The following is a 22875-nucleotide window of genomic DNA, read 5'->3' on the forward strand; positions in this document are numbered from 1 at the left end:
AACTAAAGGTAATGAAGAAGGTTTTGACTAAGTATGTGTGTATTTCTAAAATCCAGAAAGTACAGGTGAGTATCAAGATTAGAACATCCAAAAGGGAAAATATTATTTCCAGGAATCTCCCTATATGGAAGAAATTTTAGCAAATATAATCCACACCTAACTGTAAAAAAAAAAAAAAAATAACACTTCAAAGTTTATACTTTAACAAATATCCTCTGAACAGTCTACGCTTTAAGGCTATGCAAAGCATGTGAAAGGGAGAATATCGAAAGGTCGGAGAGCACACTTTGGATGTTCTTCCAGATGGAAAGACCACGTGCTTCTTCTGTTGGAGTATATTTCCATAGTTAAGGTCATTTCCATGCCTCTTGTTTCGACTTTTATCCAGCCAGTCAATAGCTTTGAACTACTGAAGATTTACTTGTAGGCAACAGGTCTGAAGTCGCTAAATTATTTTATAGGTAGTATTTTACAGTTCCCAAGGATCTCACTAGCCTTCTCGCATTTGAGCTAATAACCCTAAGAGGAAGAAAGAAAAAGGGCCAGCCCTCTGTCCAGAGGCAAACTAACATGGGGGAGGGAACAAAGGGTTCCTTTCAAGGTCACATAGACAAGCGGTATATCCAGTGTTCTTCTGGTTATCAGTACTTTAATACTGGTATTTAACATTTTATTTAAAACCTCTGCCAAAAAAATGGATTCTATTGACTATTGGGATGAAATTCTTGGTTGCTAGTATTTAATCTTTTCTGATTTGTTTTTAATTCTTGACCAAAACTTTTTCTACAGTCCAAAACTCTCTCTCCCGGGCCTTGTTGCTGCCAGTTACCGTACCTACAACACTCCAAACTCCTGGATCCAACTAAGGTTGGATATTTTACCCAACTTCACTGTTTTGTTTTTGTTTTATATTTCTTGCACTCATAGTGTACTTCAGATTAACTTTTCTCTAATTATTAATTAACACAAGTGATGTACAATATTATAAACATAAGAGTCTATAGTGTAGTGTCATATTCCTTAAGTAATTATGAATGTTTTATGAAAAGGGCATAATTAAAGTCAGAGAGTGGCTCCCATATGGACCTGGAGAATGGAGCCATGACCATAAACCCTCTGAAAGCTCCTCCAAAGTACATGTTTCCCAAGGTCCTTTCCCTTGAATATTGCCCATTTTATTCATTGCAGCAGACCATGGCTTTATATCAGTTGCTTGTGTTATATCTGTATATAAGAGGTTGTTTTATAGTACTCATTTTAAATACACATTCCTTTTAAGAAAAAGACTACATATTCAAAATTTCATTCTCTAAAAACACTTCCAGCTCCTTCATGCAGAATCACACACAGGCTCAAGATTTGCCAGAACACAGGACATTAATTACCTTCAAGTGTTGTTCCTTTACCAGAAAGGGCTTCTCCAGCCCCAGATGCATACAGTGCTGTCACAGATAAGTCGTATTGTGTCCCCTCCTTCAATCGCCTCAACACCGTGTTGGTTGTGTCTCCCCTCACAGTGACCTCTTGAGTTTCACCTCCTGCTGCTGGGGTGTATGTGACAAGATACTGCTTCACTTTTCCTGGTGCCCCACTCCAAGACAGCTTCAGAGTTGATGTTGTAGCGTCAGAAACTCTTAAGTCTCTTGGATTCCCTCTAACTTCATTAAAAAAGATGACAGTATCAGAAGGCATTATTTAGTAAAAAAAAAAAAAATGACTTGAAAATACCCATTTTTTTCATGTGTGTGTTATATCAAATTTACATCCTATATAATGACTCTGTGGCAATATACACCACTGCCTCGCTAACAAAATATAAGCATTGCTAAATAGGGTCCTACACAATAGTAAACAGTGAGCAAACAACATCTAATTCATTTTCTGTGTTCATGCAAAATAAAATCTTCCATAGAAGCCAGACATAGTAGCCCATTCCCACAATTCCAGCACTTAGGAATATAAGATAGAAAGATCATAGGTTTGAGGATAGCCTGGGCTACATACATGCATTCTGTCTCAAAGGAAAAAATCTTTTATGTAAAATCTGTCATCAGAATCTTCCACATAAAATATTTTCCTTAAAGCTTTCCTACAAAAGGAACTAAGTAATGTGTGTTGTTTCCATGTGATGAACATATTTCCTCTACCTTCTTCGGTGGCTGCATTTCCTGTCAGTGGAGAGCCCGGTCCGGAGGAATATTCAGGAATTACAGAGATTTCATACTTTGTGTCTGGCGTCAGGTTCTCCAGTGTTTTCCTCCTCTGATTGGCTGGGGTACTAACTTCTTTGCTTTCTCCACCAGCAACTGGTCTGTACAGAATTCGATACCTTAAGACTCTCCCAGGAGCTTGAGACCAGGTAATTTTAAAACTGTCTGTAGTCTCGTCCGACACCTTCAGGTTTCGTGGTACTCCTTTTACTGAAATTTAAAAATGCATATTTTTTAAAAGTTAGCTGATTTTATGTGAGTACCAAAAAACTAGCTTTTGAACATTAATTATAGTATTTTTTCTAACTAATTTCCATGGCCAGTTTTATTCACAAGCATTCTGGTTACAACATTCATTTAGCTAGACCTTAAATAGATTCTGAAACCATTCTGCAAATATTTTATGTGTGTGGTCATTTACTGTAGAGGAAAATTGGACTATATATTATAAATGAGAAGTATGTGACAAGCACTTAATGAATATCATTAAATATAAACCTCAAAGTCGAATTGCAATGTGAATAACATGGACTTGGGGTCTTCAATGACATTTTCAAGTAAGAGCCCAAATGAGAACATCATTGGACTTTATGTTTAATAAACATGCTCAAGAAGAAAGACTGTTCATCTGGACAACAAATTCAACAATGGTGAATTCAAAGTCATCCGTTTTTTTTTCTGTCTGGAGTGATCTACTGGTGTGTTAAATTTTTCTTTTTAAATTTTGATTTACTCATTTTACTTTTATTTATATGCATTTTTATTTATTTGTATTATTTTATATGCATTTCTTACATGTATGTCTGTGTACCATGGAAAGAAAATAAATCCATCAATAAAAGAAATATGTGGAGTAAGGTAATTGTATACCTTAATCCTAGCACTCAGAAGGCAGAGGTAGGTGGATCTCTGTCAGTTAAAGGCCAGTTTGATGTACATAAACAGTTCCAGGCCAGTCAGCGCTAAATAGTGAGACCCTGACCCCTCCCCTCACCAAAAAAAAGGAAGGAAAGAAAGAGAAGGAAGGAAGAGAAAGAAAAAGAGAGAGAGAGAGAGAGAGAGAGAGAGAGAGAGAGAAAGAAAGAAAGAAAGAAAGAAAGAAAGAAAGAAAGAAAGAGAAGGAAGGAAGAGAGAGAGAGAGAGAGAGAGAGAGAGAGAGAAGAAGGAAGTTGTAGTTGGCCAACTTTACCTATGATTCATTAAGTATGTCAAGAAAAAAGACCAAATTAGTCAAAACATAGGAAGCAGAATGACTAACGGCTGTGAATCCTGACTCTGAAGCTTAATAGTTATATAATTTGAGCCACAGGCTGTTCAGCAGTTAAACATGACTATTCATTAGATTATTGAAGTGCCTGAGTAAGATAATACATGGGAAACACTCAGTATAGCATATGACACCTAGTGAGAGCTCAAAAACCACCAGCTTAATTAAGATGTTCAATGCTAAAACTTGAATATTTACAACTGAAACTTTAGATGTCACAATCTCATGAAAAGCAGTAAAGCTGTCAGGCATTAAGCTCTTCCATGGTAGCCCAATATCTAAAAATCTGAGTATATATGAATACATTGGCCTCAACTCAAAACTCCCTTTTCTTTTTCTTCTTTGAGAAAGAGAAAGGAAATGTAGTATGTTTACTTTGACAGTTTATTTTTATGAAAAAAGTTGTAATAAAAAAAAACTCTGTAAGTAAGATTTCAGGGGAAAACAGTGTCCCATGGCTAAAAGCAAACAATGTCAACATATTTGTAAGCAAGATAGTTTTTCAGCCTATTAAAAGAATGCAAATAAAACTAAGTAAAGATAACACAACTGTTTTTTTTTTAAGTGTTTAATTCCAAGGTTGGTGTCCTAAAGTGACTAATAGCATAGTTATCTCATGTGCCTTCTGCCTCTTTCTACAGATAACTTGTACTTGCTCTCTTGTGTTTGAAGAGAGGGCTGAAATAAAACCACCCAGCATGGCAGCCTCTCAAACCTTAGTGCTCTGGGAGGATAAGAAATCATCAGTACAAACAGTGTGTCTATTTGCACCAGAAGCAAGTGGAAGTAAACAGGAGAATGAAATTCAACAGCGAGGCAGACTGCTTCACATTCAGTTTTTAAAAGGTATCAGACTCAAGTTTCTTCTTGAGCTGTGGTAGGCAGTATAAGCAATCAACAAAAAAGCAGAAGTATCTTAAGTACAAATATCTAAGTTATAGAAACACACACACACACAAAAAGATGTGTTAGATACTTTTGTTGGCCTATAGCCATAACTATACCTATATCATGTACAAAATGAAAAAAAAAACAATTCTCCTTGAAAAATGTTTTAGAGACAAAGCTATTCCCTAACTTTATCAATAAGGAGTGCAATGTGTGCCAGATCTGTCTGCAAGCACTTCTTTGTACATTTTAAATTCCCATGATGGCCTTTAGAATCTTTCCCTTGCACCCATCAAAACAGGGAAGAGAACCCACATCTCTTGGAATCATCACTGTCTCCATTCGAAGAGTACTTGACTTGTCTTAATTTTTTCTTCTTGGCCAGACTAAATGTCAAATGAAATTCATTATGCCAAAAGGTATCCAGCCCTAATCAGTAAAGAGGACACATCTCAAACACCAGTAGAATTAATTCACTCATGTCCCAGCAGCACTATTCACAATAGCTAAAAGTGGGAACAACCTGAATAGATGAATAGAGAGTGGTATATTCATTCAATGAGATAATATTCACTCATCCTTAAAAAGAAATGAAATTCTGCCCAAGCATGGTGGTACAGGCCTTCAACCATAGCACTCGGGAGTCAGAGGCAGGCAGATCTCTGTGTGTTCAAGGTTAGCCTGATTTACACAGCGAATTAAGGTCAACCAGGGCTACATAGTGAGATCCTGTCTCAATAAATACATAAACTCTGACACAAGCTGCAACATGGATGAGGAATTACTTTAGGCGGAAGAAGTCAGACAAAGAGATCAACATCACATGGTTATGTTCAGTAAGGGCTTCAAACAATCCAATTCAAAGAAACAGAAAGTAGGTTGACAGTCTGGGAGCAGGGCATTAGAAAATGGAGACCCACTATGGCTACAAGGTTTTGTTATGACATTCCGCACGTGGATGGTGGTGATGATGGCTGTACAAGGTCAATACACTTCATGCAGTTGAAATATGCACCTAAAGAATGGCTGAAATGGCTGAAAAGGGTTTGTTTGTTCCTTTTCATTTTATTAACATGGACTGAAAGCAGGTGCTTTATTCATGCTATAACTTTGCTAGCTAATTCATTACAATGTTTTGAGAAAACATGGAGGAAACCCCACCGTACCTTCATCTGTGGTCTCCTCTCCAGCTAGGGGAATGCTAAAGCCATCTTCATACTCTGCAGTCACATTCACCAAGTACAGGGTCTCTGGCTTCAGGTTGCTGAGGACAACACTGGTGCTCGAAGCTGGCTCCACCACTGTGACCTCATCATCCCCAGTGGCATCCTTGTATGTGACGTGATATGAAAAAACATTTTCTCCAGCGGGAGACCATTCGGCTTTGAAACTATTAGAAGTCACCTGAGAAAACTTCAGATCCTTTGGTGGCACGTAAGCTGTTTAAAAGAAGAAAAGAAATAATTTAAATATTTAAATCTGTGAAATAAAAATAGACCTCTTGACTCTGTGCTTCCAAAATTGTTGCCATTCATTTGGGAGCAGGGTCATTGAGACCCCTGTTCATGACCACAGAGAGAAGGCCTCCCACTTAAAAGGAAGTCCTGGTCATTTTCCTTGGTTTTCCACAACAGTGATTATATTACACAAAGGAAGTAATTAATTAAAATGGAACTTGAATTCTGAGTTTCTCAAGACAAAGCAGTAATAGAGTAAATATTCCCCAAGTGTTTATTTAAACAGTAGCAGATTTTAAATGAACCATGACAATTTTCCCAATCATACTGATACTTGAATATTAACTCTTAGTGACAGGTAGGCAGATATTTCAAAGTACAACTGAGGAAATTTCTGGCAAATGAATAATTATAACACCTGGGAAGGTGCCTCAGTGGGGAAAGCACTTGTCATGCAAATGTGAGGACACTAAACTTGAATCCCCCAAATCCGTCTAGAGCTGGGTGCAATGGGGTTCCTCTGGATCCCAGTGTTTCTACAAGAAGAGGGGCTGAGGATAAGAGAACTCAGCCTGACGTATACGGCAGCAAGCAGCAAAGACTGTCTCAAATAAGGTGGAAGTCAAGGACAACATCGGAGGCCTCTGACCTCCACACACATGTCATGGCATGTGCATGTCCACCATCACACACACATAAATGTGTGTGCACACATATGCACACAGACATATATACATTTACAAAACAAAGGTTTTGAAAAGAATCCTTATTAAACTGGGCATGCATTAAACCGATCATAAGAAAAGACAATGCTTAATGCATATTGTCCTTGGGGGACACACAAACAGGAGAGACATGAAAGTATAAAGTTACTAACAGAAACACCAAATATGTAAAAGTGCCATACATGGAAAACTTAAGGAGGGTTTAGAAAGGGGGTGATACTTTAAACACTGGAAAGCAGAATTTAGACAAATCAAGAAGAAAGACTAGAGAACTCCAGATGTGAGGTGTCATATACCAAAACAAGGAAAGAGAATGCACAAAAAGAATCCAAAGGTCCAAGAATGTTTTAGTTGCTTTGGGTTCAAAGGACTTGGATCTGTAGCTACACAGTAGAGAACTCAGTAAGTGGTTGTTTAATTGACTCTGACAAATAGTGTGATGCAGCTGGGTCCTGAACTCCCCCAGGGACCAAGGGAGGGAAATCTCATGACTCTCTGAGTAAACAATTTTTTTCACCAAAAATGAAATGATATGCATACCCAGGAGAAAGTTATGTGTCAAACCCAAATACATGAAGTTCGGTGGTTTTCCATAGCAGTGGGACGTTTCCCTGTGCCCAGTGAATGGAAGAAGAGTCCTACCTATAGTTTTAGAACTGGGGAGCTTTGTTCACAGGCAAATGCCTTTTACTTTCCAAAATCTACCAACCTTTCTTCTTTATAGCTGCCAACTCTTGCTCAATTCTAAGACAGATAGACTGTGTGAGTTCAAACGATATCCTCTGAAAGGCATCAAAATCCTCCACTGTGAACACATGGGTCTCGGGAGGAGGAGAGGCAATGGCTTCCAACTCTGAGCGAACAGCATCCTTTACACCAACTGCGAAGATCTCCACATCTGAATTTCTGAGTTTTATAGCAGGGTCTCTGAAAGCATCTGATGACTTCCCATCAGTGATGAGAATCATGACCTTCGGTACATTACTTCTTGAGCCTTTGTTAGGCACAAATATTTTCTCTCTGACATAAGTCATTGCTTTGCCTGTGTTTGTGGATCCTCCCCTGTAGGGGAAGGTGTTTATTGCTTTGATTATATCTTCAACTCTGTTAAATTCCTTCAATGTAAACTCAGTGTGAGGGTCTCTGCTGTATTGGACAAGGCTTATCTGTACTCTGTTTGGTGATATCTCAAAACTTTTTGCAAGAACTTCCAGAAAGGCTCTAACTTTAACGAAGTTTGCAATCCCGATGCTATAGGAACCATCAACCAAAAACACGATATCAGCTTTTATATCCACACCACGTGAACATTCTGTGAAGAGAAAGAAAATCCATTCATACACAAATATGAACTAAAATACAATAAAATTAAGGTCTGGATATCTCTGGATATCTCACTTGTCTTTGTAAGTCTACTTCTTTTCAAAAACTGCTGCAGGGATGGAGAAGCAGCTCAGTAGGTCAAGTGCTTCCTCAGCAAGCATGAGGAACTGAGTTTGGATATTCAGCACCCACATAAGAACCAAGTGTACCTGTAATGCAGTGCTGGGGGTATGGAGACAGGCAGATGCTGGGGCTTGCTAATCACCCAGTCTAAGCCAAAACAACAAGCTCCAGGTACCAGAAAAGACTCCATCCATTGCAAAAAATAAAAAATAAAAAATTTCAAAAAAAATGGAGAAGAAAACTACTATAAATAATGTGTTTAAAATGAAGTCTGAACTAGTAGGCCGTACTGTGGTATTCCAACCCCAGTGATAAAATGGCTAACTTACCCACTTGAACTTTCATTGGCTGAGTCTTCTCCATCACCGAAATGGGCTCACTGGATGTCAGTCCCTTCATGGCAGAAACACTGATCTGGTATTCTGTGTCAGCTGAGAGGTCACGAACATTGAGCGTGGTCGTCTGAGGCCCCACACTCAAAGCATGATGCCGGCTTCCTGCAGCCATTGGTGTGAGGAGCACTTTATAGCCGGTCACAGCACTGGGAGATGGATCCCAGCTCAGCTTAATGTATTTTGATGACACTTCTGTGGCAACCAGATTTGAAGGAGGCTCGATGACTGAAAAAAAAAAAAAGAACTGTGGTGATTAATAATGAAGTACAACTCCATTAGGTTTTACATTTGCACCTTCAATTCTCCTTATTCAAATTGATGATGTCTATATCAGAAAGTGGTCATTGATACCCTCCCTCCCTAATTCCACCTGTATGAACAAATCAATAGTTCCTACTGTCAGGAATTTAGTTCCTACACTAAAAAGTTTGGCAGGGAAGAAAATTTTTTGAAATAAAAGTAGATTTAATGTTTAGTCTTTCTATGAAATCAAAATTTTCATTTTTAAATTAACATTTTATTTGTTTTTATTTTCCTGTCTCAATATAGATGTTTGCTAATTATCCACTACATTGATGATTTATTCACTACAGGCCCTGAAGAAAGCTGGACACAGCTGTGGTGTGGTCATGGCTACCCATGCAGGAAAGTTCAAACAGCAGCACAAGAAAAACCTTGCCTGATCTTGACAAGCACACAACTGCACTTCACTAAAAATTAAGCTGTTTAAAGTAAAGAGAGATAATCTGAGTAAAGTAAAAGGAGGCATATGGATCTTATGATAATACAGGGTGGGGGTGGGGGAAAGTTAACCTTTAGACTGTAAAGAAGAAAAGAAAGGATTTGGAGCCTAGGAAGCATTGAGAAGTCCTGGGAGAAGTAAAGCCAAGGAACTTCCCAAAGTATGATTGGAGATGGAACCACGTGAAAGTTCTACATAACCACTCCTCAGTTCCCACAGTGGGAGGAAGACCACCAGGGGCTTTCGGTGTTCAAATGGATCCTCATAAAATATCTTTTTGAAATGCCTCTCCTCTCTTCTATGTACTTAGAAGTAACAACCCATAGAAATGGGAAAGCTTCTCAGATGTGGGAGTATCAAATCGATCAATCTGTGAATATCTCTAAGCTTTGAACACATTAGGGAGCACGTGATAAGGGGAAGTCCTTGTCCTTAGGCAGTTGGTAGAAACAGTGCTATCACTCTTTCATGTTCTAGAATGCTAAAGTGTCTGCACCCTGCCAATGTTTAAGTCCGCAAATAAAATAATTAAAGCAAATGCCAGAGAAGCCTGGTAATGGATAGTCAATATACACAAAAAGACTTGTTTATAAGAGTTTTATCAATGGAGGGAAATCTCACGAGGCCCCACCCCTAGACACAGAACTACAGACAACTAAGGAATGCAGAAAGTAGGAGAAGCAGTTTTTCCTAGAGGTGAGCCCTTTGTCTGTTTATCCAGTACCAAGTGGATCCTCGAAATCATATACATACAAGTAACACTAAACAGATTCAGCATAAATAAACAGGCTGTATTAATGTATTTGTGCATTTACACACACAAACATATATGTAACAAAAACAAAGAAAAATAATCCATAATTTGAAAGGAAGGCAGGAGGAACATGGGAGGGTTTGGAGGAAAGAAAGAGAGGGCAGAAATTATGCCATTATATTTTAATTAAAGTTAAAAATATTAAATAAACTAAATCTAATCAAACCTTGCCCCTCCAAAAAAAATGTTCAGGAACTTCACAGAAAACTAAATATTTTGTCAAATTTTCCACTGGAAAGAGGAAATAATACCAATATATTAACAAGTTGAGTTCAGAAACCAGACAATCACTGGAGGGTGTGATTAAATCTATTCTAGAATACCTGTATAGCAAGAACCGCTGTCAGAAAGTGCTAGCTTCTATATGCCTCTCAAAACACAAGCACTCACCTTCTTCTCCACTAACCAGTTCACCAAGTTGCTCATCAACTCCTGAACACACCTGGGAGATTATCTCATTCTGAATGTCCACAATCGCATCAAAATTGGCCACATTGAAAACATGGTTCAAGGAAGGTGTGGATGCAATTTGTTTGAGTTCTTTTGCATCTGCAGCTTTAATACCTTGAAAAAAAGGTGGGAATATGTTAAAATGGGAAACATACCTGTAGCAGACCATCCTACAGCACATACCAACTGTAAGAAGTGCTTTTCAATAATTCTCAATCTTTGCAATAATTCTAAATCTCAAACGGAAAGTATTTTTAACCCTTTTTAAGTCAAAATTCAGAGTTACTTGTACACATGCATTTAGTCCCAGTACATTCATGGTAGAGGCAAGAAGATTTCTATGAATTCAAGGACAGCCAGACCTACATTGTGAGATGTTATCTCAAATAGATAGATGATAGATGAGATAGGTAGAGGACAAACAAATGTTCAGTGGCAAAGGATTTTATAATTTCACAAAAAAAAAAGAGAAAGACAAATGGTTAATAGAAAAATCCCCCATTTTAACTATGTCATCACTTGTCTCTGACATCTGTGAAGATAATATTTTTTTTATTCCAAAGTGCTGAATGAGCTGGAGCCCTGTGAATACTTCAAGTATTATGTAATGCAGAAAATGCATAAAATCCACTTAATGATAATACAAGGAGGATCTTTATTAGAATTGCTGGCAGAGTGTTCTTTGAAAAGTAGAGAGCTGGCAAAGCATGTTACTATCACCTCACTTAATTCATATATACTAAAAGAGCTTTATGAGGCAATAGATAAGCAGAATTTTTACTCAAAGACAACTTGGCTTAATACTATCCTATAAAATGCAGTAAGCACTTTTGACAACATCCTTCCTTGAGAAATCAACCTTTATCTTCTTAAGCATTAAGTGTACTGAAGGAGATCCAGAAAGAAAATGGCTGGTCGGACTTAACCTACCCAGAGAGAAAACCTCAACTCCGATGTTCCGAAGCTCCCGTGCTGGAATATCCACTTCGTCCTGAGATTTGCCATCCGTGATAATAATTGCCACTTTTGGAAAGCCCGCTCTTGAACCAGCAGACTCAGTGAACGTGTTTTTAACTAAGTAATCAATGGCATCCCCTGAAGGGAAAAAAGAAACATGTTCATTGACTCTAGGCTCTCACTCATTTTGCCAAAGCTGAAGATTGAAAGGTTAATTCCAAAGGTACTTCCTATATAATCAAATGGTTTTTTTAAATTTCCTCTCAAAATGAACACTTTGTTTATTTTAAACAATAAAGGAATCTCTAAAACATACCTGTCATTGTGTTGCCACCTTTGTATGGAATTTTTTTAATTGCAGCCAGCAGGTCATCTCTTCGGTAATACTGATTTAAGTTAAATTCAGTCCTGGTATCTGAGCTGTACTGAACAACTCCAACTCTCGTCTTCTCCTCCCCAATGTCAAAAGCAGACACAAGAGCAGCAATGAAGTCTAAAATGTACTTGAAATTATTTCTTCCCACACTCCAGGAGCCATCCACAAGAAAGACTAAGTCAGTCCAGGCACTGACAGAGCACTCTGAAACATATTTAACATATTTTTAAATGGTTAAATCAGTCCCTTTAAAAAAACATGGGCTAACATTGCAAAAAAAAAAAGTTCCTGAATCATTCTATTCCTTATAATGTGTTGAACCCATTATTTTCCATTTACATACATAAAAGAACATAAAACCTTTTACTATCAAAACCTTTTCAAGGCACTTATCAGGATCCATTTACAGGATTGGGTGTCTTTAAATTGCTAGCTAAGACATTCTGTGCAAAGAAATAACTAGACATGTGATGTATGCTGCCCAGGAGAATGCAGCCCAAGGACATGCAGTGCCAATCTGTTTTTCTAAACCATGTCTTTACTCTTCCCCAAATAAAGATTCCATCAAACATCCGGGAGACACACAAAAGAAACGGCAACAGAGTCTTCTCCTGCCTTGTTATTTATCAACAGATAAATACAACCTGTGCTCTTCAAGCAGATGCATCTTAGTTGAAGAGAAGAGTAAATATTTTAATAGCCTGTCATATTTTCCAATATAAATGTCTAAGTTTATAGTCAAGGTAGTCTATGTATATAGTCATGCAAAGTAGCCAAAATATCTTGTTTTCATTATCTCTGTATTCAAATTTGACAACTAAAATCTCCATTACTAAACAAAAAGAGGAAACATTGTTAATGCAGAAGTCCAAATGGCCATATGGTATCCTTAAGGGATTAAAATGGAATGCGCTTTTATGACCATGCATTATCTTTCCTTCTTCTATGGTCAAGGAGGCAAGTTAGTTTTCATGAAAATCTGTATTGCAAGGCAACATTTAGTGGATTTCTGAAGATGTTTTTGTCCTTGAAGTTAGTTGGTAGATAATAAAAGAAGTATTTTGGCAAAAAGGAGCAGGAAAAGGTCCTGGAAAATTGTGCAAGACAATTTCAAGTTGCATGCTTAAATAATTTTTGTATGCTGTTTAATAGTGCAATTTTAGTCTATTAAAACCCATATCTGGCAGAATATTTTGATTTAGAATAAATATTGATAGTTTGGAGAAAATAATAATGTAACTGCATAGGAGAAACTTCATTTTAGATTATTTCACATCTGAGAGAATGATAAACAGTGATCTAGAGGAAAATTTTCCAGAGAAAGAGGCCTTTGTGTTTATAATGTTTTTATGATCAATCTGGGTCATAAATCCAACTTACAAAGTGGCAAAATCAGAAGTCCAAGAAACTCCTTAGGAGTTCACTCTAGCGAGCCACACAAAGCAGTATCAGACAAAAGGAAGCTAACAGCCTCAAAGCCGAGACTAAATAAAAGTGCTTTTCATCTGGATACATATTCAATTTATTAGAGATGGGCTGCAGGAACTCTGGAAAGACTGGAAAAGCTGACATCATCAGCCAAGTTGAGAGAAATATCCCAGAGATGAGCTCAACCTACAAGTAGACTGAAAGTGTGTTTCATGGCATTTGAGTGGCGTCAAGCACTAAGACCAGCTCAGTCTTTTCCCACAAACCTGGAAGCGCCATCTGTTAATATGATTTGTCTTAGGAGGATGTATTGGCCAGAAAGTAAGAACTCAAGGTTTATAAGTATTTAGTTATACATTTCTCTCATCTATCTGTACTCCTTATAGAGAAAGATTATAGTTACTAACATGGGGAAAATGATCAAGCTGTGTGTATAATTAGAACATCTACTATAGTGCATTTGTAACTTCTACAAATCCAAGCAAAAATATAAGAAGAAACTCACTTTGTATCTCTGTTTTTCCAGGTTTCTTCTCTCCTGGCTTTGTCGGACCACCTGTTTGAACTGAGTCAAAAGCCCATTGTTAACTAAAGAAATTACCAAATATATGAATACATATTTCATAAGAATAGAACATACACATTGTTCTTTAATATTGTCTTTCAAATATTTGGTCTTGCCCAGCTTGTCAGAATGTCAAACAATGATTTCCTTACAAATAAATTATGTTAATGAAATGTTAGAGATATTTCAAAAAGAGTTTACATTATTGCTTGAAAATTTTGATATTTCAAATAATTTTCATTCAGAACATTTCTGCTACTTCTAAAGACCATGGTTAAAAGGCATGAACGAATTGTTCGTAAGCACTAATAACAAGGATCACAGAAAGTGGTGTTGATATGTTACCTATATAATAGGAGATTAAATCTGAAGTTAGAAAATTGTCTGCAAAATGCATACCCATGGATCTACGTGACAGCAATAGTCAAAGAAAAAGAGGCTATCAGTTTGGAAGTGGGGAGGACATGGAAGGAGTTGGAGGAAGGGCACTGGGCGGGGGCTGGAGGGATGAAGGGGAAGGAAGAAAATGATAGAATGATATTACTAAAGTACTTAAACTTGTATGTGCTCTTACTTGTCAACTGGCCTATAACTGGCACGCTTTCTTCTACTTCATCATAGGAAGTTATAGTCACCACATACTCTATTTCAGGAATAAGGTCTGATAATAAAGTTTCAGTGGTACCAGCTGCAAGGGTAAATTCTTTAGTAGGCCCCTCTGTAAATACAAAAAAGAAAATATGACTGTGACAAAACTTTCCCAAGGATAACATATTTTTTAAAAGTCTAAATGCACAACAAAACTGAAACTTTTGCCATACTTTTTCAAGAAATCCAAACATTGTTTTTAACTATCTTCCAAAAATAAGACCTTGCATTTTTAGAAAACCCAATATTTACAATGGCCTTGCCTTTATCTAGCAATCACATTCAATACTTTTTAAAAGCTCAAAATTCTTCTAAATTAAAGGTATGTTAGAATATCAGACCAAAAATATATCACCATTTTTATGACATGAAATAATAAAAAATGTTATAAATAAGATATGACTCAGAAAGCAATTTAATTATAAATTGGAAAAGAACAGAAAGATAGATAGAACCACATTCAAATGTGGACCATACCAGTAGTTCTCTGAATTTATTGAATTGAGTATCACATGTTTTGTGATATCATATATCGAGTGTTTACTTACATACAGTATGCTTTCATTTAGATTCTTTTTAACTTTTAGTTCAATCAGAAAGCATGATAGCACCTAGGGACTGCATGCTTGTTAATACTTCAATTATATTAAATATTTCACAAAACATAATTAAGAAAGATAGCATATATAACAAAACTCTGAGAAATGCTCCCGGCCACGTACTATATCTATGTGGGCCAGAGCACCGTGGGACATGAGGACACTGGGGATATATTAGATTGGATCTTTGTGGTGCCCATTTTGAACATTGGAAGCCAATATTCCCAGTATCTAGAAAAAGAGTGGACCCTATTTGGGCTGTTTTAGAATATTCTTTAAAATAAATGAAGCCATTAACCAAATGAACTTAGAGAGAAACAGAAAAAGGAAAAGATTTTACCCCTTCTTCAGTTCTTTAGCCATACTGTCTTTTTTTAAAAGCTCCCTGATGGGATTGGACTCTGTAGTCCTGAGTCCACCAAATACCAGGTGACATCAACCAAATCCCTCTGGCTTGCTCATTCTTGCTCTCCTCATGATCAAATGTGAGGTTAGGCAAACAGACTGTATGATCTTGATATCTCTGTCCTAAAACCTCAGCATCTTGGAACTCACCTGTTGTAGAGTCCACCGTTATTCTGTAACCCACAATTGGATCAACTGGTCTCTCCCATGACATATGAACAGTATTTTCATCTATAATTTTAAAATTCAAGTTGGAAGGTGGGTCAACTGCAAAAAGAGAGTTGAAATTAGTTGCATTTTCCAACGTCAGAAAATGGTTAATATGATTAATGATGAATTGTGTTGAGCAAAGCTTACTAAAGTTGTCTTTGCATAAATTTGTTTCCAACAAATATAAAAGATATCTTGTTGGATCAGAATAAAATTAAAAGCTGACAAGATATGACAAAACATCAGAAAGTGTACAAATTACAGAAGACAGCACGGAACACTTGATTCTTGAGTTGCTAGGTCATTCAAGAATGGCCAGCAAAATCAAGCAGAATAGAAACATGTCTGGATACAAGAACAATGAAGTCACATATAATAACCACATATGCAAACAATTCACATAACAATTAAGGAAATTCAATACATGCTGAGTGCACTTTGTACAAGCATGCCAAATCACGACCTGCTTACAACCATGGACGTTAATTTAGAACAGTGACATCATACATTTTTATAATGTGGAAAGAAAATCACTGATGGTTTGGGTTCAATCTCTGCATTGTTGCGTTGTTATTGCTGTTGGATAAATCTCAGTCTGTGGCAGAGGCTTTAAAATGTATTTGAATGGAAAGGAAAAATATATCTTACAAGGAAATATACATTTAAGTGTATATTCATATTAATGTTATATGTTATGTTATATTAATATCATATTAATGTTAATAATTTATGAGTATATAAACAGTGCTAGAGATGTTTATAAAACTGATATTCTGCCTGTTTACACCAATTTGCTGTGTTCCCAAGGTGTAAACCAACATGGTCATTGCCTTGGTAGTAGGCATACTCCATACTAGAAGTAGCATTTAAAGTTAAAATGCCAGTATGGCCTTTTACAAAACAATGGCTAGTTATGAAAAGATAACATCAATGTATATTTATGGGCAATTATTTACAGATCTTCAAGGAAACAGTAAGGAAGGATCAGCACTGGCAGATATGACTGTGTATAAAAACTTGGAGAAATCAATGACAGAAATAACTGCAGAGTACAGAAAAGAACGTTTACATACAAAACTTACAGCGTCATGCATGTGTCAATGAAATGTTGACTTATTTTTAGTTTCCCACAATGAACGAAAGCTTCCATGTACAATAGTCATTACACAAAGACATTCCTGAAATATTTTATAATGATATTCTCTACAACAATGTTCATGCCTCCTCATGCAGCATTGTACTGACTCACTGTCAGTGCATGGTTGATGCTTTGAAAATCATTACACTTGAAGCGCGTTCGATAAAGTAGATGATTTTCAGCCATATTCTTCTTTAAATATCTTAGTCTACAGGTATTATTCCTTGTGAGTGAGATGGTTTAACCTCTGTTTTAAGGGGGTACCATCTCCTTTTAGAATTTTATGAAAGTCAATCAAAATGCAGTAATAGCTCTGAGACAGAAGTCAGAATTTAACAGGGATTAGAGCTGTCTTTAACATTCATAGCACATTTTTAAAGGAAAATAAACTGATCAGGCAAACATCTGCTTTAATAAATCACCACCTCCAACTGTGGGAGATGTCTTTATTTTTATTGGCCATACTAGTAGTAGAATGAATGTTACTTTCTTACTATCCATACACAGGCAGTGAGATTAGGACTATTAATCTGCATGCACAGTTTCATCATTCAGCATTCTTCTGTCTGTAACCATATTGCAACGTTTAGCTGAAGTCATCACTTAGTATATGTAACAAACATGCAACAGATGTTAATAGGATGATGGGTATTAAGAATATCATTATAAAATATTGTTCTGATAGCAATGGCTCAGGACAAATTTAATGCAAAGGCAGACACAACTGGCCTGAGCAGCTTTTTTAAAAAAAAAATCAGTACATGGAAAAATAGTACCACCAACCTTGGAGGAAATAGACCTGAAGCAGCGGACATTAGGTTAAAACTGCTGAAGGTCAGCAGCGGCCCACCTTGTTGATATCCAAGTGACCAGGATTCCAGATAGACTGAAAAAATGACTGTGAGGGAAAAGTCTTGAACATTTTAGAGGATTTTAAGGTGCTCATGGGAAGTCAGATGTGGTACATGGGACTCGAAAGTAGGAAAAATGGCCTATGGAGGTGAAAAGCAGAACCTATCCTGCTGTTCGTCTCTTTGAGTTTATCAAATATACAACATTTCAAAATTGTCGTTTCATTTACAATTTTGGGATTTGTCATTAAAAAAATAATGAAGTAGGTGTGAGGGTATAACCCACATCAATTTGAATCATTACAAATACATTGATTTGGGAATTTTTTTACATAATTCACAACCGCCATTACATTGTCACGGAGTCTATGTTTTCCAGAAAATTCTGGTGCTGGCACAGTACAAACACTAACTAGCTACAAACATATGATTTGTAAATGTAAACCACGAAAGCCAAGCCAAGGGAAACAGAATTAAAATTACAAATAACAATCTGATTCATAAAACCTGGGTACTTATCATGAAGAAATGAAATTTTAAGAATTTATAACTGGTAGTTTAACTTTATACTTAAACATGATGCTTTTGTTATCAAAATACTGTGATATGAAAGTATCATTCTGGTGAGATATCTGTAACATAAACTGGTGGGATTTAGGACATGGTAAGATTGATCATACTATGTAAAAAAATATTCAATGTCTTCTATATAACATGCAGACATTTAGACATTTTACTTATTATTTCCTTTCGTATTTATAATAACCTAACTATAGGTCTTGTAATCCTTGTTCTATAAATTAAATTCAAAAGAAATCATCACAGCTCATAGGTAACAATTCTATCTTGTTGTCTGTATAGTTTTCCACACATTAGATTAGATGTAAATAGAAGAAATACTTCAGTAAAAAAAACTTTTGGACTCAACACTTATAGTACTTCTTAATATGTACATACATATTTTTCTATGCTCTAAAAAGTCACTATTAGAAGAAATTAGAATGTCTGTTCAATAATATATATGTGGCATGTGGACATCTGCAACTCAAATATAGATAGAATTTGGAAGGCATTTATGCTCACCACTATACCATCAATGCGGATATAGATAGAACTTGATATATTAACCTCACCCACTTGTCCAAACAATTTTAAAACTAGTGTGTCTGTCTTGTTTTAAAGAAAAATAACCTTTTTTCCAGTTGGAGCACCCAACAAGAGTCTATATTCAAGAATTAGCCATGGAAAATTTATGGATGAGTGGGTGGATGGGTGGGTGGGTGGGTGGGTGGATGAGTGGGTGGGTGGATGGATGAGTGGGTGAGTGGATGGGTGGATGGATAGATGGATGGATGGATGGATGGATAAATGGATGGATATGTGGGTGGATGGATGAGTGAATGGATAGATGAATCAATGGATATAATATAATATGTTAGAAACAAAGAAAATCTAAAAGCTACATTAAAATATCAACTTAAGGTACTGGAGAGATTGCTCAGATGCAGAGGACCAGGGTTTAATTCCAAGCACCCACATGGTAGCTCACAACTATCTACAACTCCAGTTCCAGGGAATTCAACACCCTCACACAGACATATATGCAGGCAAAACACCAATTTGCCAAAATAAAATAAATGCATTTTTTTTTTAATATCAGCTTGAGGAACTCTCACTTCCTCATTTAGAAAATAAAACAAGCCGGGCGGTGGTGGCGCACGCCTTTAATCCCAGCACTCGGGAGGCAGAGCCAGGCGGATCTCTGTGAGTTCCAGGCCAGCCTGGGCTACCAAGTGAGTTCCAGGAAAAGGCGCAAAGCTACACAGAGAAACCCTGTCTTGAAAAACCAAAAAAAAAAAAAAAAAGAAAAGAAAACAATCAGAATACATAACACCTACATTCTCTGGTTTGAATGTTTTCTTGCATGTTACATACAGAGTTATAGAAATATATATTAAATTAGTCCCTTAATCTAGACACAGGGCAGTTAAAGGCATGACTTAAAATCACTGATGGACGATAATGATTGTTTATTACATGTTATAAACTATAAATAAAACTTACAAAAATTAAAACCCTATTTCACAAAATTTGTGTCCATCTCAAATTCTAGATAAAGGAAAAGGGTATTCAATGCTCAAGGAACACTGACCTTTAACTGTTTAATACAAAGTTAACTTTTCTAAAAATCTATTAACATATGATACACGATCCCAGACTAATTCACACAATCTAGATCATACAGAGCACTACTGAAGTTTAAAGCTTGCTAGTCTAGTTAATAAATACTTAAGGCCAAAAAAGAAAGTAATCTTTGCCTTTATTTCTATAGGACACAGTAAATTAGCATGGAAATATAATTGATCATACAAATAGAGGCAATGTGGAAAATTATTATCATGGTTTTTAAAAGGCAAAATGTAAATTTCAAAATAATTTAAATTAACACAAAAAACTATGTTTCTAGCACATAAAAAGCAAATTAAAAATAGCCAGGAACCATATGACTACAAGAGCATATGAGTCACACGAAAGGATACAAAGGAACCCTGGCTTTCTTTGCAGAAGACTGCAATCAGAGGGGCAAGCTCAAATTTTGAAATGCCCCAACAGAAAGATTTCAGGGGGGAAAAATTCATTTTCTAGCCCAGTATCTTCAGAAAGATTTTGGCCACAAATTTTGTTAGCTCTTCACAGGCTCCTGGGGCCACTTACTTGGTAGTTAACACCAGACCTGAGCTGCCCAACAAGGAGCAAACAGTCTCCTGTGGCTATGGAGCACTTGAAGTGTGGCCAGTCCAAAATGAAATGTGCTGCAAGTGTAAAGTACATGCCCAGCTTCCAAAACTTAGCACAGAAATGCAGAAGAGGTCACTAATGGTTTTTCTATCAATTACATGTTGAAACATTAATATTATGTTAAAACCTTTCATCAAAAAATCAATTTTCCTGTTCCCTTTTCTTTCTTTATATGACTATAGAAAATGTTTAAGTTGTATATATGGCTTATATTGGTGACTCATACTTCTGTTTGACACTGCCAAGCTAGGAGGAAAGACAGGAACATAAGAAAGAAAGAAAAAAGAACTACACCATGTGGAAATTAATACAAAGTTAAAGGATAAAATATGAGAAATAACGGAAATAATCAGGAAGGCAAATAGTATAATGTCTTTTTTAACTGTATTTTGTTGGTTGGTCATTACCAGTTAAGAATGGATGTTTTCCACTCACTTTATCTCCAACCTAACCCTATACTTAAGAATTCTCAAAACTTTTATTTTCAAAGAACTTTCTTAATGAGCAATAAACAGGCCACTTCAGTGACTTATCTAAAAATATCTTTAGTAGTGCTTCCAGAAGTTTCTCAAATAAAATTCCTTCCTAACTGACGACAGAGCAAGGATTTCTGAAAGGCCACCTCACCAGAATACTCCTTCAGGAGGCCAGTGTAGCCTACATTTACTCATCAAGTGAGCCAGGCCAGCAAGCATCGCTGGATCTTAAATGTGCTGCACATTTGGAGATGCTCTTTTTTCCTAACATCAATTCTCTGTGCCTGCAGTTTTGAAGTAGAATATAATAGATAGACAGACAGACAGACAGACAGATAGATAGATAGATAGATAGATAGATACATAAATACATAAATAAATAAAATCAAGGTTGTCAAGAAATAGCCCTACATACCTACCACTCTACAAGTAGCACAATTCACCCTGGAATTTCCAGAGCCTACAGATTCTCCTCCCTAACTTTATTAAAGGTGTTTCTTTAATTAGAGAGGGTAAAAAGCTTTTTAAAATTAACCCGTTTATCTTGCGGAATCTGATTAGTTTGCCAAAACTCAAATGATAGTTGAAAGAGTCGGTAAGACTATTACATAGACGTGCCTTGCTCAATAAATACTGAGACATTAAACCACCAAGTGCACCAAACAAAACAAAATTAGGTTAAAAGTTTAACGGGGTCTTCTAGAGGGCAGGGTCACAAGGAGCCATTTTGGAGCCTCATTGTGGTATCCCTGGTCACCTAGTGCCAAGGCATTGAGGTCAGACGCGGCCAGGTCTCCCTGAGCCAAGCAAGGGAGAGCATGCCAAGGGGGTGCCCAGCTCGCAGCCGCCTCCAGGCTGGAAACCCTGGCCCAGAGCCAACCTCTCTGAGCTGGGTTGTTCTGGGACACGTGCTTTAGAAACCTTGGAACCAAACACCAACAGCAGAATCCCTTGGTTGAGTGAGCACCTCCTACGTGTTGGTTTCTACTTGTCACTCATCCCCTGCGCACCTACCCAAGTGGCAGTCAGTTTGACAGTGGGATCCTCTGCCTGAAAGTCTGCCTAGCCAATTGAGCTCCCCCAACCTGCTCAAAAAGAAAAGAAAAGAAAACCAGACGCGCGGAGATGGCAATGTTGGAGTCTTTTATTTCGTGTTGTCACCAAGGTCACAGTCCCGACCCAGGTGATCAGCTGTTGATCCTGTGAAGATGTCCATGTTCTGAGGTTCCCGGTACCCAGCCCTCCAGGATCCTCTTAGTAGAACTGGATGCAGCTGTTGCCCTATCCAGGGGACTGGTCCTCAGGGAAGGCAGCAGTGCAGGCGGCAGTGTGGACAGCACACTGCAGACAAGCGCAAAGAGACCACACAGCACTGTACAGAACAGGGGAAGCAGACTCTAAGAGCTGGACCTGAAAGCTTGGGAATAGACGCACCTCAGAAAGAGGACGTTTCTCTGGAGAAGTGCAGAGGAAACAGAGCAAGCAACAGAAGCAGAAGAGAGAAGAGTCTTTTCCTTTCTTGAATTCTTCAGGGTCACTTGCCATAGGAGAAGTAAAAGCATTTTACCTTCTGCCTCAATGGAAGACAGGAGAAGGGCCACGCCCAGGGCGGCCAGCGCTCGGGGAAGCCTGGTCTTCATGCTCTGGCCTCAGGCTCACAGACTCATGAAGGGATCTGCAGGAGGAATCAGTGATCCATCAGAACCCAGCCGGAGCAGGCCAGGAACAGGTTAGGCAGGAGCCTAAACATGGTCCAGAATCCAGACAAATTTGCCTTAATAACACCAGCGCCCAGCCCAGCACATAACGGACCTATTGTGGAGCCAAGGAAGTCAAGTTCCACCAACAGGTTTGATCAGGGAACTAGCAGGGAATTTTAGTTTAAAGAGGGTACTCTTCTCCGGGGTACTCGTGCCCTGTGAAGTGCCTGACCAGACCGCACATGGCTTCCTCCTGCCAAGGTGATGGATAATTTGAAGGTCATTTTATCCCTGACTCAACCAAATGTCTCTTCCAGCTGCGGATTTCA

General features: G+C 37.4%; 1 protein-coding gene across 1 annotated transcript in view; it reads right to left on the minus strand.

Moving 5' to 3' along the window:
* Window positions 1-22486, minus strand: part of Col12a1 (collagen type XII alpha 1 chain) — a 110174-nt gene extending 87688 nt beyond the window's left edge. The window contains exons 1-12 of the mRNA XM_059268274.1: window positions 22414-22486; window positions 15523-15639; window positions 14295-14438; window positions 13661-13720; window positions 11668-11931; window positions 11325-11489; window positions 10335-10508; window positions 8323-8613; window positions 7257-7859; window positions 5532-5804; window positions 2148-2420; window positions 1386-1658 (exon numbers count right to left, since the gene is read on the minus strand). Coding sequence (XP_059124257.1) covers window positions 1386-1658; window positions 2148-2420; window positions 5532-5804; window positions 7257-7859; window positions 8323-8613; window positions 10335-10508; window positions 11325-11489; window positions 11668-11931; window positions 13661-13720; window positions 14295-14438; window positions 15523-15639; window positions 22414-22486 — 2710 coding nt within the window. The remainder of the gene's footprint in view (window positions 1-1385; window positions 1659-2147; window positions 2421-5531; window positions 5805-7256; window positions 7860-8322; window positions 8614-10334; window positions 10509-11324; window positions 11490-11667; window positions 11932-13660; window positions 13721-14294; window positions 14439-15522; window positions 15640-22413) is intronic.
* Window positions 22487-22875: the final 389 nt, after the last annotated feature.

This window comes from Peromyscus eremicus, chromosome 7 (assembly GCF_949786415.1).
Source record: "Peromyscus eremicus chromosome 7, PerEre_H2_v1, whole genome shotgun sequence".
NCBI classification, from domain to species: Eukaryota; Metazoa; Chordata; class Mammalia; order Rodentia; family Cricetidae; genus Peromyscus; species Peromyscus eremicus.